The sequence below is a fragment of the Phocoena phocoena genome, chromosome 1 (genome assembly GCF_963924675.1).
Source record: "Phocoena phocoena chromosome 1, mPhoPho1.1, whole genome shotgun sequence".
In the NCBI taxonomy this organism is placed as follows: Eukaryota; Metazoa; Chordata; class Mammalia; order Artiodactyla; family Phocoenidae; genus Phocoena; species Phocoena phocoena.
Window position 1 is genome coordinate 91,205,824 of NC_089219.1, and position 16,065 is coordinate 91,221,888.

Sequence of the window (16,065 nt, forward strand, 5' to 3'; positions counted from 1 at the left end):
TAAATTCTCTCATATTTAAAAGGGTGTGAAAGCTCATCTTTAAATGCCTATATGGCACAAATAATGTCGATATAAATCACATAAGTGTCCTAAGTCTCTACACAACTATTTTTGGCTTAAATTATGAGACTTTTTGTCTGTATTTTGCGATCTAACCGTTGCAGTCAAAACAAGTGCAAAATGGGAGAAATGAACTGCTTGACTACATCAGTAAATTGTAAGTATATAAGATTATAGATATATAGTTTACATTAAATATTCCTGGGTATGGGAAGGTTTTAGACTACATTTTCCCCCAAGGGGTTCTATAATAAACTTAAATGTCTTGCCATTTTAAGCCTATGTTTAGAGTATATATTTTCCTACAGAAAAAAAAAAAAAGAATAAAATAAATATAAGCATCTCAAGGCTCAAGTTTTTGAGAAGCAGTCTCTTATGCTTCTTGGAAAAAATCACTATTTGATATTCAAACAAAGAAAAACATCAAATTGAGAAAGACATGGACAAAGAAGACAATATAAAACAGGAGCCTAGGGCATCTCTGGTGGCACAGTGGTTGAGAGTCTGCCTGCCGATGCAGGGGACACGGGTTCGTACCCCGGTCCGCGAAGATCCCACATGCTGCAGAGCGGCTAGGCCCGTGAGCCATAGCCGCTGAGCCTGCGCGTCCGGAGCCTGTGCTCTGCAACGGCAGAGGCCACAACAGTGAGAGGCCCGCATACCGCAAAAAAAACAAAACAGTAGCCTAGAGTTTCAGGAATTTTACGGTTAATTTTACCAATCCAAATACCTACAAACCTATCGGTACTACCATTTCAGAAAATAAAAACTCAATGATCAAATGTAAATGTACTTCCTTACAGCTCCGTAAAAATACCAGTTTTGTTTTTTTGTTTTGTTTTGTTTTTTGCGGTAGGCGGGCCTCTAACTGTTGTGGTCTCTCGTTGCGGAGCACAGGCTCTAGACGCGCATGCCCAGTGGCCATGGCACACGGGCGGGCCAGCGGCTCCACGGCATGTGGGATCATTCCTCGACCGGGGCACGAACCCATGTCCCCCTGCATCGGCAGGCGGACTCCCAACCACTGCGCCACCAGGGAAGCCCTGTTTTGTTTTGTTGTTTTTTTTTTAAATCAGTTACACAGTGAAGTTCAAAATTGGAAAGATCAGGGGAAAAAAATACATAGTAAAATACTCTGAAGTGGAACTAATGGAAAAATATGACTCCCATCAAAATCAATTGTATTCACATCCAAATGTTCATGATTTATTCTAATTATGACCTATCTAGTGGTTAGAAATCCATAAAACACAGAATCCTAGATTTAATGTTGATTAGGAATAATAAATGAATTTGCTTTGAATAGTAACATGTGTTTACATTTTCTTGATAATATCTAATCTGTAATTGCTGTCTAGGTCTTCAGTTGAGAACATCTCCCCTTTACTTTCTAGGTAACTAAAAGTCCTGCCTCATTGCTCTGTTAAACCAGTAAAATAAAGTGCAAACTCCCATTACCATTTCTAGACTATAACCTAAGACAACTGGATCAATGTGTATGTTGTCTATCAAATAAGTAAAATGCTTTACTGTGTGGACTTTGACTGTCATATTGACTATATCTAAATAGGTAAAATGAAATGAAAAGCCATGGGAATTATTTGGATAAAAACAGATTAGAAGCTGCCCAAAAAATTTAAGGCAATATTTGTACTCCAAAATTATCCAATTCTACATTATTTATAAAGCCTTAAAATAAAATCTCAACCTTTAATTTAAATGTCATAACTTTTTATAAATGACAAATATTTGAATAGTACCAAGAAGAAAAATAAATCAGTGAATGAGTATAGGGAGGGTTAAGGAGACATGGATTTTAATATAAAATAAGAAAGGAAAAGCCTCAATAAGAAGATGATGCTTGAGTAAATTCTAGAAAGGCATAAGATGTTCCTCTATCCTGATATTTTTACAGAATGGCATTGTAAGCAAAGGGAATAGTAAGTACAAAGAACCTGAGATAGGAGTTGACCCAAGACATTGGTGGAAATGCAAGGAGACAAATATATCTCCTGCAAAGGAAATAAAAGGGGTATAAGAGATGAGGTCAGAGAAGTAAGGGTGAGGGCATGTTGAAGGCAGCTTGTATAGGTCCTGTGGGATCTTCAACAAGCTTGGATTTTGTTCCAAATGAGATGGAAAGCCATTGGCAGTTAAGGGGAGAGGAAGAACATCAACCAACTAATTTTTCAGAAGACTGTGGTTGCTGTGTTGAGAACAGACTCTAGGGGCACTGGAGTGGAATCAGAGAGCAGAGAAACAACTGTAGTCTTCTAGATGTAAAATTTTGTTGATATTGTTTTCTTGGACTGAGAGATGAAGAACTTTGTGAGATTATGGATATATTCTGGGGACAGAGCAGATCAGAGTGGAGTACGAGAGAAAACGAGTCAAAGACGACTCCAAGTTTTTTAGCTCAAACATCATGACTGATTGTGTTGCCATTAACTGAGACGGAGAAAACTGAGAGGAATGGATTTCAGGAGGAGAGTTCTGCAATTGTTATGGGCATGCTAATTTTGAGATGACTTAATAATGCCATTGGAAATAGCTGAATAGGCAGTTGAGTGAGTATATGAGTCTGAAGTTCAGGGGCAAGGTCTGGGATAAAAATAAAACTTTGGGAGTTGACAGCCTATCAATATTATTTTAAACTGTAACTAACTCAATTAATGATATGTTTTTTAAACTCTATTTGATATAACTTACCCTGAAAGAAATCATTATGACTTAAAAATGCTAAAAATGCTTATAATAAATATTTTATTCTCTCAAATAATCAAAATAAAGACCTTGGTCCAACATATTAATCTTCAGAAACAAAAATCACTATTTACACTTTATGTTCTAAAACATGCTATAATTTCTTTAATAACAAAAAAATCACATTTTAAGGTTTAAAAATGTTAGGCAACTTTGTCTCATAATAGACTTTATAAGTGTGTACATGCTTGCTTAACATACTCCTTTATAAAATAAGATTATTCATTCATATATTTTTCAACTTTATAAAGGCCATAACTCCATATCAAGTGTGACTTAACTGTACTAATTATCATTGAGAACCCCGGGTGACTTTACAGTGGGTTGGCTATTCCAGAAAAAGCTGCATCGCTCTCTACTTCCCTGGTTATTTGTCAGAGGATCCAATAGTTGCAACCAATTGGAACCACCTAGTAAGTACAGATATCAAAGTATGCACTGACCATGCCATCTTAGCAGCCTCCCTGGACTTTTAAATTAGTCACATGAATCCATTCTATCCAGAAAAATATACCCATATGGTCTTGTGTTATGTGGCCCTGCCCACATCCCCAACTCCAGCACTCTCCTAGTAACACATGTACTCCATGAGAATGGAGGCTGGCAAACCATCTTTGTAGTCCTGGCATCTAACATAGTGACTGCACATAGAAGAGAGTCATTTAATTTTCTCAGTTATTAAACAACCTCAATCTTGAACTTTCTCATATCATAAAAAGCATATATGAACTGAAAGTCGAAAGTAGAAATAGTATCACAACTCTGAGAATGGTGAGGGAAGAACAAACACCATTTGAGAGTGGGATATTTGAAAAGTATGGCATTTCTGATTAATAAGTGGTCACAGCTATTAAAATATGTTTATTATAAAACTAAAATTATATTTTCATTACAACAACTTGACTTTAATGTTGAGAAGAGCAATATTTATTGGCATTTAGTTTATCACATGCTATGGAGAGGAGGATTTTTTTAAAAAAGCATTATCAATATCATAATCAGTTGATCTATTTAAATCAGTTTTTTGCAGAGCCACTTCTGTCTGGCAATAAGGTATGTATCAACTGATTTCCACATAGCAGATAACCTTTCACTTGACTTCCAGTACCTTGTTACACAAGCTAGGCACATCCTTATCTTTGTATAAATTTATTTCCTACTACAGAAGGTTTATGAACCCTTGGTTGTGCATCAAAATTATATGTAGAGCCTTATAAAGCAGCTGTGCTTGGATTCTGCACAAAATCTACTCAATTACTATCTATAGGGATGTAACTGAAAATGATTGTGATATCAAGCCAGGACTGAGTACACCTGTCTTCTTGACTTTAGTGAAAATGTCTTGCTTATGAGTTCATTAATTCATTCAATGAATATTTACTGGCCATCTATTATGCTCTAGGTATGGTGCTAGACCTAGATGCCAGAAATTTTTACATAGATGAAAAAGATGCAGTCCCTGCTTTCATTTTAGCATCAAAAATATTCTATGATAAGTATTCAAGCTGGAGTTAGTACAGTGTGCTTTAGGATGTTATACAAGGTCAATTATCCTAGTCTGGATGGTCAAGGAGAGGTATTCCTAGAGGAGATAATATCTAAATTCTGTATCTAAGTTCTGTAATATCTAACACTCTCTCAATGCTAAGCAGATTGAGAGAGTGTTCAGGGTGAAGATCATAGCTTGCTTGGAGGAAAAACAGAGAGTGCTATCTTCAGGAAATCACAATAGTATCGCAAAAATTTGTTCAATATACTTCTGTAGACACTGGCAATAACTGATCTACATAACCCTATATCCCATCTCAGATCATCAGTTAAGTTATTGAAGAGCAATTCATTAGAGCTGTAATCAACACCTTTACCTATTTCAACAAAAAATTTCCAAATGTTTACTATGTGTTAAGTTCCGATCTATGTGCTTAAGACACACTAAATAAAGCAGATAAAGACATCCATCCTAATGATTTTAGTGGAACTAAAACATACAATGAATAGGAATAGAATATTAAAAACATAATTTTCATCAAAAACAATTCTACATCTACAGATTATTGACCTTATTAAGCCCTTGAAATTTTACATACTCCTTGCTTAAAGATGGTACTTCCTAATATCATAATTACGTGTGGAATATGCAAACTGCTCTTTAAAAGAACTAGCTTAGTAAAATAATCATAAAGCAATAAATATAGATAGGCTAACCTTCCTAATAGTCATTAAGCAAAATCAGACAATCCTTAATAGGATGCAAAACTGAAATAAAGGTTTCAAAAATGAATATATGAGAGGAAATTTCCCAATTATTACTTTTACAAATTGAAATCATGTAGACAAATGAAATGATGATTTATGTTGCTGTCAAAGCAAAAACACGACTTCATATGGTATTTTTCTCGATCAGATTCCTATGTTAAAGCAAACTACAGTTTTACAGGTAATATGGTCAATCAAGAGCTTCAAATATTTAAAGATATCTTTGGAGAGAATGTGCAAAACTATTTTCCAGATGAAGAAAGCTAGGAAGAAGTCGCAACTCATTCACTTTCAGAGAATGAGTAAAAAAAGGGGGGGAGGAGAGATCTAATTACTGCTAACAACATGACATGAGGAGGTCACTTCACACCACTCCAAGTTAACTAGGTTTTAACCTTGTTCCAGTCTGCTGAGCAAAGTAAGAAGACAATTAGTAATCTAAATAGTGACTATATCATATCCTGTGCATTCTGGCATGTTGGTAGACACCAGGGGAAGAAATAAAACTAAATCATAGTCATTACCCTCCAGCAACTACTAGAGAAAGGCTAACATATAAATGAGAAATTTTTAAAATAATTATAATGTGTGTGTGCACGTTTGTTTGTTCGTTTGTTTGCAAACCATGTATCTTTCAGTTACATTCTCCCAGTTGATTACATTCCAAACAGCTTTTAGATAATCAGATCTGACACTTTTATACTGAAGGTAGTAAGCATACTACCATACCAATCCCCCAAAGTGGAAAAGACCTGTTCTTCCTTGTAATGGATCCTGATTAGAACAGGCAGCAATTTGTAAGTGTCCTTGTAATTTAATGAAACCAGGCCAACCCCAATCTGAGCCTTGAATGCCAAGAGATACAGCTGTCAACTTCTCCTTCAATCAGTCAAAGGAAATAAAGTAACATTTACTAGATTCCATCCACTCCCCTTTGGGTTCTCCAGCATCATTAGGGCTGAAGTTTGTCCCTAAAATGGGAAGGGTGACAGGTCCTCCAACACTGAACTTTAGTGCAGGCTGAAGAGCTACCTGAATTATAACATCATCTTTAATGAGAGTCTCTTTATATTTTTCCTTGGTGGCATTCAAGTTATTCACACAATTTACGATATTCACTATGGTGCAGCTGCATGATTTGTGCATTAATGTTAGGCCCCAGGGCACCATAATCATAAGCAAAGTCACGAAGGCTGTGTAAAAGCATTAAGAATACACAGTAAACATGCACAAGTGATCAAAAGCAAGGTCTCTGGAGCATGATTGCCTCGGTTCAAATCCCAAGTCTATCACATAGTAGTTGTATGGTCTTAAGCAAGATAATTAACTTCTGTGGCTTCCCTGGTGGCGCAGTGGTTGAGAATCTGCCTCCCGATGCAGGGGACACGGGTTCGTGTCCCTCTCCGGGAAGATCCCACATACCGCTGAGTGGCTGGGCCCATGAGCCATGGCCACTGAGCCTGCGCGTCTGGAGCTTGTACTCCGCAACGGGAGAGGCCACAACAGTGAGAGGCCCACGTACCGCCAAAAAAAAAAAAAGATAATTAACTTCTCTGTTTTTCAATTTCCTTACGGGTAAAATGGAGATTTTAGTATTAGCTTACTTCCAGGACAATTGTCAGAATGAAATGATATTTTATACAAAAAGTGCTTACAACAGGACCCGGTACATAATGGGCATGCATTCAGTGTGAGAGCTTGTTATTATATCTGCCTGGAGTATGAAGCTTGAGCTAAATCTTGAAGTATGAGAAGGCATCTGTGAGATGGATGAGAAGGAAACATGCATTCTAGGTACAAAGAATAGTGTGTTCAAAGATAGGGGAGAATATGGGCAAGAGGTTCAACATGGCTCAACAAGTGCAGGGTGAATGGGAGTGGGGTGGCAGCAGGTGGAAAAAGGCTGATCCTGAGCCTGGACATACGCAAGGGCCACATCCTGAAGGGCACTCTACACCACGCTAGGCCATTTGGACAACACTTTTGTCTTCAAAACCAGTGAAGTATTTTGAAGATTCATCAGCGTTCAAAGAGTGACAGCAAGTAGTAGGTTGTCCTCCACAATTAGTCTAAAAAGAGAATTAAGGGCAAACACCACTCTAATATTTATGGCTCTTTCTCTGCAGAGCTATCCAAGAGCACAAAGTAGGAAAGTGCGCTAGAGCTTCTCATTAGTTTTGTCAGGAATTGCAGCTACTGCTCTTTCTGGCAGGCATCCTTTCGGGAAGTTTTTTGTGAAAATCTGAGGAAGGAAAACCAACCACCTCATACCATCTAAGGTTCGCTCGTTTAAGCCCGGATGTGAGTTTACCAGTCAGACAGAGGAAGGAAGCTTCCACTGACACCCTATGCGCTCAAGTTCTATGAATAGGGACCTTCATTTGCCTGTACAGTACAGGGCCATTCAAGAGCAATTAAATTTGGTTAAAATAAGAAAGAAATGCTTTTTAAGGAAAAAAAAGAAGGTTTGAGGGAATTGCAAAAGTTGATTGTGCTAAAGCACTTTTACACAGGTTTGTTTTAGTTCTCAATTGTCAAGTCGTATTTAAGCTGGTCTCTTACTCTGAAATATGATAACCTTTCTTTTCTCTGAGTTCTTTCTCCTAAATTAATAGCACTGTCTCTAATTCCATGCGCAGCAAGCAAAGAGTTTATTTTACCAGATAACAGTAGGTCTGGTGATCAGCCAATGTCTAAAGAACCACTAGCCAAGTCAGTAGTAAGCCAAAGACTGCAACTGATAGATACTACTCACTAAATCACTTTAAAATTGACTTTCATCTTCTCTACCAGATAGTATTATTCATGTTGAGTTCTGACACTACTGAAAGTAGAAAAAAAAAAACAAGATTATCTATAAAAATAAAATCATATTAGGGTTTTGAAAGGAGAAATAAATATATTAGATGCATTAGAATATAGAAGGCAGTTAAATGAAAAACAAAACCCCTTAGTTTCTGAATTAAATTGCAAAAGAAATGAGTAGAAAAAGTCCAAATTTAGGAAATTTTTTATAGTATACTTTTAGTATACCTGAAAACTGAATTTAAAATGGACTCTTCAGTGAGACGACTTAGGGAGCGCTGCAACTTTTTATAGCACCTGTGCATACCTCTCTTTCTTCTTTGCTAAGGAACAAAACTTCAACAGACAAAAAAAGTTTGGTTCCCTCTCACCACACCCAGCTCAGGCCACATTTCCCCACTATTAAATGAAGGAAATGGAGGAGTAAAAGCAGAAATGCAAATCAGCCCTCAGCTCCCACTCTGCAATTGCCCTGAATTCCTAATGATCACAGACCAACTGCACTTAATTATTTCTCCAAAGGTAGATGGGAAAGGAAAGTGTATTTAGGATACAATATGATTCTGGCTTTCAAATACTTAAATATCATCACTAATAATTATATAAAATGATAGGACTGGCTTGATATTTATAAAACCCTATACTTATATAAATTGTTAGAGTTAGCCATGAGTATAAATATTAACTTCCATAGTTTCTTCTTCAGGACCCTAAGGACATATACTGCATTTCCCAAAAGAGAGGAAAAAAACTTCATTTGGTTGAAATACTAGCTCTACCATAGTGGTTGCCAGCACAACATATCATAGTAGCCCATTAAGAGGGAGTACTTCCCTACAAATTAACTGTCCATTTATCCCTGAAGTAAAAGGTATTTATGTGATTTCAGACACTTTGACAATCCAAAAGAAAAATTTGAATTAGAATTTGCACTACTAAGTGCTCTCTTATTTTTTACCAAAGTTGACCACTTGTTTGGAAAAAAATTATCTGTTAAACAAATAACCCATATCAAGTAAAAATTAATTTATTGTCTGACTTATTAATAAAAGCCAGACTATTATATATAATATATATCACTCAATCAATCTAAAATTAACATGAAAAGCATAGAAATTTGACACTATTTGCCTTATTTGAAATAAATATATAATTTTCTTAGCTTCTTGAAAATTCAAAGCTGTACTGGGTCCTCCATTAATAACTTTAGAGAGGATAAGAAACTATGTTCTTAATTCAGCAAGATATGTATACAAAAAATATTTTACAAAGTGTTGTGCTTTATACTTTGATACAGATAATCTTATAGAATCATATAATTAGGTATATTAACATTACAAATTACCTATCTCTAAACTTGGGACTTTGAGGAATTTTTAAATGCTTTCTATAATTTCCTGTTTCTCTTTAAATCAGTCATTTTCACTTAATCTATCTTTTCACTAATTTAAACTCTAGCATGTACATTTAAGTAATATTTGGTCATTCCATATTCTATAAATACGTATACATTAAGTAATAATTGTTTATTCCATTGTCTCAGACTACTGTTATTTAAAGATATTTTTATCACTATTGCAAATCTTCACCTTACTCATTAGAAAAACCATGACTATTATAAGAATATATTTTTTTGAGAAAGAGGACTCAGCTAATAAATTTTCTGTGCCTTAGTTTCCTCGTTAGTAAAGTGAGAAGGTAGTATAGATATGCAATTTTTATAAGAATTTCTATCTCAAGCATTCTCTTTAAAAAATCTAAACACCTTTTCTTCCTTTGAAAAGATTCAGCTTTTTATTACACACTCTCACCCAAGTTTGATTCAAGTCCATTCATTATCATTACATAGGTAGTACTTCTATAAATTAACCAGAGTGAAGAGAAATTTGTCTCAGAAAAGAAGAAAAATTTTAGAAAAGAAAGGTGACTACTTAGGTTTTTTGTAAGAAATCCTATCCACAAATATGAAAAGAGGCTCATATTTGCCTTGCTATATTTTAGTGATAACTTGAATAATGTGCTCCTTCAATTTTAGTCACAAATTGAGGCAAATACAGAAGCTAAAAATTAATTAAATAAATCATAAGCAATCGTACTATCTAGGAATATACATTTCTTGTTTTTCAACTTCGTAACTTTATTTAAAACTCTGAGAGTACCTCTTAGAGAGTGATTTTTATAAAGTAGATTCTAGTTAAGTATTAATTATAAAGTGAATTGTCATATTAAGGTATTGATAAAATTAATTTCAAAACTAATAGACAATTTTGTGAAAGTGTCTATAATTAACTGAATATATATGTGTCACCTAAACTAAGGTTATCTGTATAAAAGATTCAGGAAGATGCTTCTCATAAGATACCTATTTTTCTTTATTGTTTATTACAGGCTTTGTCCATTTTGATTTAAAAAACAAATGGAAAGGCAATATTATTAATAATCATAGAAGACATTGCATTTGTCATCAGAAGCATATCTGATCTTTTAACTGATTTCTGATTAAGTAATCACAGGGACAAACTTGATCTCTTTGCAAAGTTGGATTAGCACATACTCTGGAAGCCAGCACCATTTCACCTGCTGATCCCAGGCACTCAAAACACTCCAGCAGGGCTCACTACCAATTGCTGACAAGCTTTGAAAGTTCTTCATAAAATTAATCAACTTTTTGCAAGGCACAGTACTGGCTCAACCACCAAAGGTTGAATACCATCTTAATTAGTGAAAAATGATTCAATTAGATATTTTTTTCCCTTCGTACTCAATTTAGCTTAACTCCTTTAAAAACCGCTTAAAACCATCTATTTAAAACTCTCTATCTTAACACAATCACAGGCTATAGTCACTATAAATTCCAGGTAAATCTCAGGTTCTACCTATAATAAGTAGTGAATTAATTGAAAATGAAATTAATAAATTCATGAGATAAAACATTTATATTAACCATAAGCAAATATATGAATCATGAAATTGAAGTTAATGCAAATAAATATATTATAAAAAATAATGCTTACTCTTTTATGCTAAATCATAATAAATACTAAAATTTTAAATAAGTAAGTTAAAGATTACCAAGTTACAGGGTTTGGATTTGCAAGGTAAAATAATATAACTCTGTGTTTGTTCATAAATTTTCTTTTAATTCATTCACTCCAAGAACTTTTCTCTGTAAGATTAGATGTTTCAGGATCCTAACTACACATTTTTAGAATCCAATTTATTATGACTCAGAACTTTTTAAGGCTTTAGTGTTTTTAATCCAAGAAATACAAATTTTAGATGAAAATAGGCTGTTTTAAATTATCTTTTGGTTTAGCAACCAAATCACACCAGTGTGCCTCAGTGAAATCAATAAATTATAGTATAATGCTAGTACATAATACCTTATTTAGGAACTTATTCATTGTTACATCAATTGCAAATCTGAAGGCTAGTATGAGAGCTAGACATTGAGTTAATTTTCCCGTTGTGAGATGATTCAGGCTAGTGTTTCCTTTTTAAGCATTAATATATAATATACTATTTCCTTTTTGAAGTTCATTAAGGGCCAAAGAATGACTACAAGAGTAGTTTTAAAATGTGTAGCTTCCCACTAAGCAATAAGCACCTAGTAACTTGGTGAAACAAATACCAAATCTTACAATATGAAGATCCAAATAACCATATAACTTTCGAGACATTTCTTCAAAAATGACAAACAGAAACAACATATTATCCTTAAAGTTTGCTCTTTCTCACATTAGATGGCTTTATAATAATAGAGAAGGTTCTTTTTCCACCATTTATTTGATGTGGTACTGAGATGTTTGTTTAAAAGGGTTTTAGGTATGCAGCTACATTTAAATGAAAAAGTTATGCATCACAAGTGTAGAAATTTGATCTTTCTGATCTCCTTAGAGCTTTAAGGGAGTCCCAGTGTGGAAATGAAACATCTTCAGTGAAATAACCCCTGAATGCCTATGATAACGTCTCTTGAGTTTATAGTGCATCTGTCTTCATTGAAGAAAGTCTTAGTTTACATATTAAAAAAAAAAAAAATAGCTGCCACTATGATACTTTTTCCTACGTTTGAACAAAAGAAATAGCTGAAAAAGCTCAAAAAGAAACAGCATATCTGTTCTTCCTTAATCGAGTGTCCCTTTTCAGCATCACTGTATATCCTTAGAAGGATTTTAACAGGCCTCATTTACTAACACAGTTGCTTGAATTCCAAATAATAAAACCAGCAGAGGGCAGACCTGCTGACAGAACTGACCAATCCAGCTGGTGACCAGGTACCAAAGGTAAAATACAAATTTTTGATGGATTCCACTTTCAAGACTCTACTATTTATCTTTTAAAATGTAGAAATGAATGAATCCACGTAATTAGCATAACTTACTTCAAAATTCAAATATAGTCCTAATGAGGCTCTGACTGTATTCTTCAGGAAAAGTCACAGAGGAATAATCCACCACTGCCCGCTACTCAGGAAGGTGAACATCACAAAGTGTGGGGAAGAAATACAGACCTGGTTTCGCAGAGTTCGGCCTCCGGGAGCGCTAACTCCCATTAGGGAGAACTCAGATCTTGGCACCCACAGGGTCAGACTCAGGTTTCCGCTAAAGCCTGCGCATTTGGGGTTGACAGTTTCTTTCTCCCTCAGCCAATCATCGCCACCCTCCTTCTTACCCCTCCACTTCTCTGCGCACTCCTGACAAAGCTTGCTTTTTTACTCTAAGCTGTTTGGGCTCCCTTAACTCCAAAGGAGTCCTCCCGCCAGCCGTGTCTACAGCACCTAACGGACCGCTCCAGCCAGATGCCTTTGCGGGAAAGGGCGGGGGAAGGGGAGGGAGGAGGCGGAGGGGAGGAGTGAAGTCGCTCTCCCTCCTTGGGTACTGACAGGGTTGCAGTCTCCCGAGCAGGTCTGGTCATTGAATATTTGGTGGTGCCACGTAGGAACTTTTCCTTACCTCTCTCCTCCCATCCCACCCCACGCCCCCTCCCCTTCCCTCCAATCCCTATTCCTCCACCCCCACCCCATTTGCTTGGCGAGTTTCATCATTCTCCAAGAGAGCTGCACGTCCAACCTGCAAGAAGTTGGGGGTGGGAGGGGTCACAGGAGGAGGAGGGGGCTGAAATCCCGGGAAAAAAGTTCTTCCTATCTTTATCCATTTCTTATAATCTCTCATTTTTTCCTCTTAACATCTCCTCAAAATGCCACACACACACACACACACACACACACACACACACACACACACACACACACACTGTTCTCAGTCTTCAAGATTCAGGCCCCCTGCTTCCTCTCATATCCCTTAAAAGTAAAACAGCTTGAGAACTTCATCAAGGTTCATTTTATACACTTTCTCTATATTTTCTCCTCAGCTCACTTTTAAAAAAGCATTTCCATTAGTTAGAATCTGAAGAAACCAGAATATGTGTTCAAAGGGCAGTCTAAGGACTGTTCCTCAAACAAAAGCTTTGTACAACTGCCCTTCTGTTCAAGGTAATACTTTTCCTCTTTTCAAAGCCCCTGGAAAGTGGTGAAGGGCATTTCAGCAGGCTCTGTGCCTGACAGATCTTTTTTTCCTGCTACCTCTTCTCCCATTACTGTCCCGCCTACATCCATCTCTCTCTCCAGTCTTCACTTCCAACCTGATGGCAGCTACAATCTGGATTTAAGAGAATTGCTTCTTTGGGGGGTGGGGGGAGGGTTGGAAGAAGGAAGGGGGGAGGGGCACAGAATGAGAAAGACAGCAATCTCCCACCTCCCCAAAACCATTTTTTCTTACCTCCTCTGACCTCTCTAGCCTGGAAGAGGAAAGTCAGTGCGAGAGTTGTTATGGTGAAATCCCAGAGCCACCGTTTCGTTTTCCACCTAGAGGACCACCGCTCCATCTCCGAGCCCCGCACTCACAACTGTGAGCTCAACCCACGAAAACGCGACTGCAGACCAACTCCTTTCCAAGGTATCGTCGGGGATGTTTGCTACACAGCCATTGGAGAGGGAGAGGGGGAAAAAGTCAAAGGGCTTTTTCTTTAAATTTGATGGTTTGCTTCCTTCCTGTCTCTTGCCCCCTCCTCTCCCTCTCGGTCGGCCCCGCTGGTCGGGACCCTCCGATCCGTCCTCTGCGGGGCCCTGCCTTCAGACTGAAGGCAGATGAGGGGCTTCAACCAAAAATCTGTGAGGACTGCGTGCCCCTAAAGGCTTCATGCCGTCTGTGGGCCGGACGAGAGGCTCTGGGCAGCCCCCTCCTCCGCCCACTCCCCTCCGGCGCCCCCCTTACCCCGGGCGAAACTGACAAGCCCGCTGAAGGTCAGACCCAATCACACGCCTCGCGGGCAGCCCCGAGCCCGCCCCCCTCTCTTTTGCCCAAGAATCAGGTCTCCCTGCAAGCCCAGCCCACCAACCACCCCCCTCCCCATCTCCCCCCTCCTCCCCTCCCTCTTCTCCTACCCAAATCCCCGAGAAGAAATGGGAGGGAGTTACGGGGGACGCGTGCTTGGCTCCAGCACTTTGGGAATGAAAGGAATTGCAGGAGAGCCCCGGAGTCCACAGAGTTTTCAAGGAGCTTCTGTGTTCAATAAAAACAGCTACTTGTCTTCTTGCACCCGTCTGTTAGCCTCTCGTTCGTCGGCGGGGGAGGGGAGGAGCCCAGCGTCTGATCCGCCACACCGCTGGAGTTCTGGGCTGCCAGCCGTAACCTTATCCTTGTGCAAAAGTCGGCTTCTTATAGCAGTCGTGGAACCAGCGGACTCATTGCTTTGCCTGCTCCGAAAAGAATTTTTAATATTTTTTTTAAACCGAGAACTAAAAGAAAGGGATGAAGGTGAGATGGAGGGACCCAAGAGGTCAAAACCCATGATCTTACAGGGAAGCTCTCCGTCGAGGTCTGAAACTGACAGGTTTCTCTCTTGAATGTTTAAATTCTACGCTAGCTTCATTCAGAGGCTTGTCTCTTAAATAGCTGAACTGTACTCTGAGGCGGGAGGAGAAGGAAATGTATGGGAGCTGACATTAAGGGGGTGAGTAATTAAATTTTCCAGCTGATTCCGTCCTGAACCCGGATGAGGGGGCAGAGGGGGAGGAGAAAAGACAGGGAAAGCAACTCACAGAGATCTCCAAGCGTCTAGGCCCACAGCTCCTCATAAAGGGCCTCAGGAGCTGAAAATATGGTCACTCCACAGCGAAAATAATAAGAAGGGGGCAGGTTTCTAAATTCCTTCTACTTACCCCTCCTCAAAGTAATCCACTTAAACCTGGAGTATCGATTCTCTGGTCATTTTTTCCACGTTTAAATTATTCCCTCTTATTGGCTCCTTTTTGTTCCTTAATATTTCTTAAGACATCTCTCAAAAATTTTCTGGAACAGAGCCAAACAAGGTGCCAGCATACATTAGCCATTCAATAGAGATGTGCTGAGTGAATGAATACATTTTCCTGTTGGTAAAGACTGGAAGCTTTGGCCAAGACCTATGCTGAGTATAAGTTTATGAGGTGCATATGTCCACTAATTTTTAGAAATCTAATTTTCTATTAGTTACCAAAATATACCTCATGACCCATGAGATTAATCAGATATTCTAGCTATGTGGTTTAAGAGTTGGAAGGAAGCTGTTCAGAGACTATACTGAGGCCCAAGATGGAATTGTATAAGGACATGTATAAGAGGCATGTAAAATGAGGAAAGCAACTAAAACATACTTTCAACAAGACTGTGACAAAGAACCATTCCCACATCAAGAAATTTACCTCTTAGATAATAGGTCAAAAAATACTTTGTATTAATAATGTTGCTTGCGGAATGTTTGAGATGACTTATATCAGCTGCAGAGAAATATCACCAACTAGTTTTTCTGATTATAACCTCAAAGTGTTAATATAATTTAATAAAATAAATATCGTACTGTGTTTGAATTTGAAATGTATAATTAAAAATTAAGAACCTTAAGGTAAAAATATACCTAAATTTATCACCTTCATTATCCTTCATCTTCTCAAAGTGAAAAATTTGTGTGAATTTTCAGTTAACACAATTTTTTGAAATCTGAATTTTTTGTCCAATTCTTGGTATATTTTTAAACTTATTTTCTAGGTCTTCTCTTAAATGTAAAACAGTGAAATGAATACAAAGTTTAGAAACACATTATTTATGAATCTACCAGAATCCTAAATCAACTCAAGAGCTAGAGAGA

General features: G+C 37.5%; 1 protein-coding gene and 1 pseudogene across 3 annotated transcripts in view; both read right to left on the bottom strand.

Moving 5' to 3' along the window:
• Positions 1 to 14,078, bottom strand: part of COL11A1 (collagen type XI alpha 1 chain) — a 197,819-nt gene extending 183,741 nt beyond the window's left edge. For 2 of the 3 annotated variants that reach the window (XM_065881043.1, XM_065881037.1), the window contains exon 1: positions 13,662 to 13,767. In XM_065881043.1, the coding sequence (XP_065737115.1) occupies positions 13,662 to 13,767 (106 nt within the window). Of the gene's footprint in view, positions 1 to 13,661 lie in introns of all 3 variants that reach the window. The other variant, XM_065881030.1, reaches the window with a different exon arrangement.
• LOC136131564 (superoxide dismutase [Mn], mitochondrial pseudogene) lies at positions 5,659 to 6,277 on the bottom strand (annotated as a pseudogene).
• Positions 14,079 to 16,065: the final 1,987 nt, after the last annotated feature.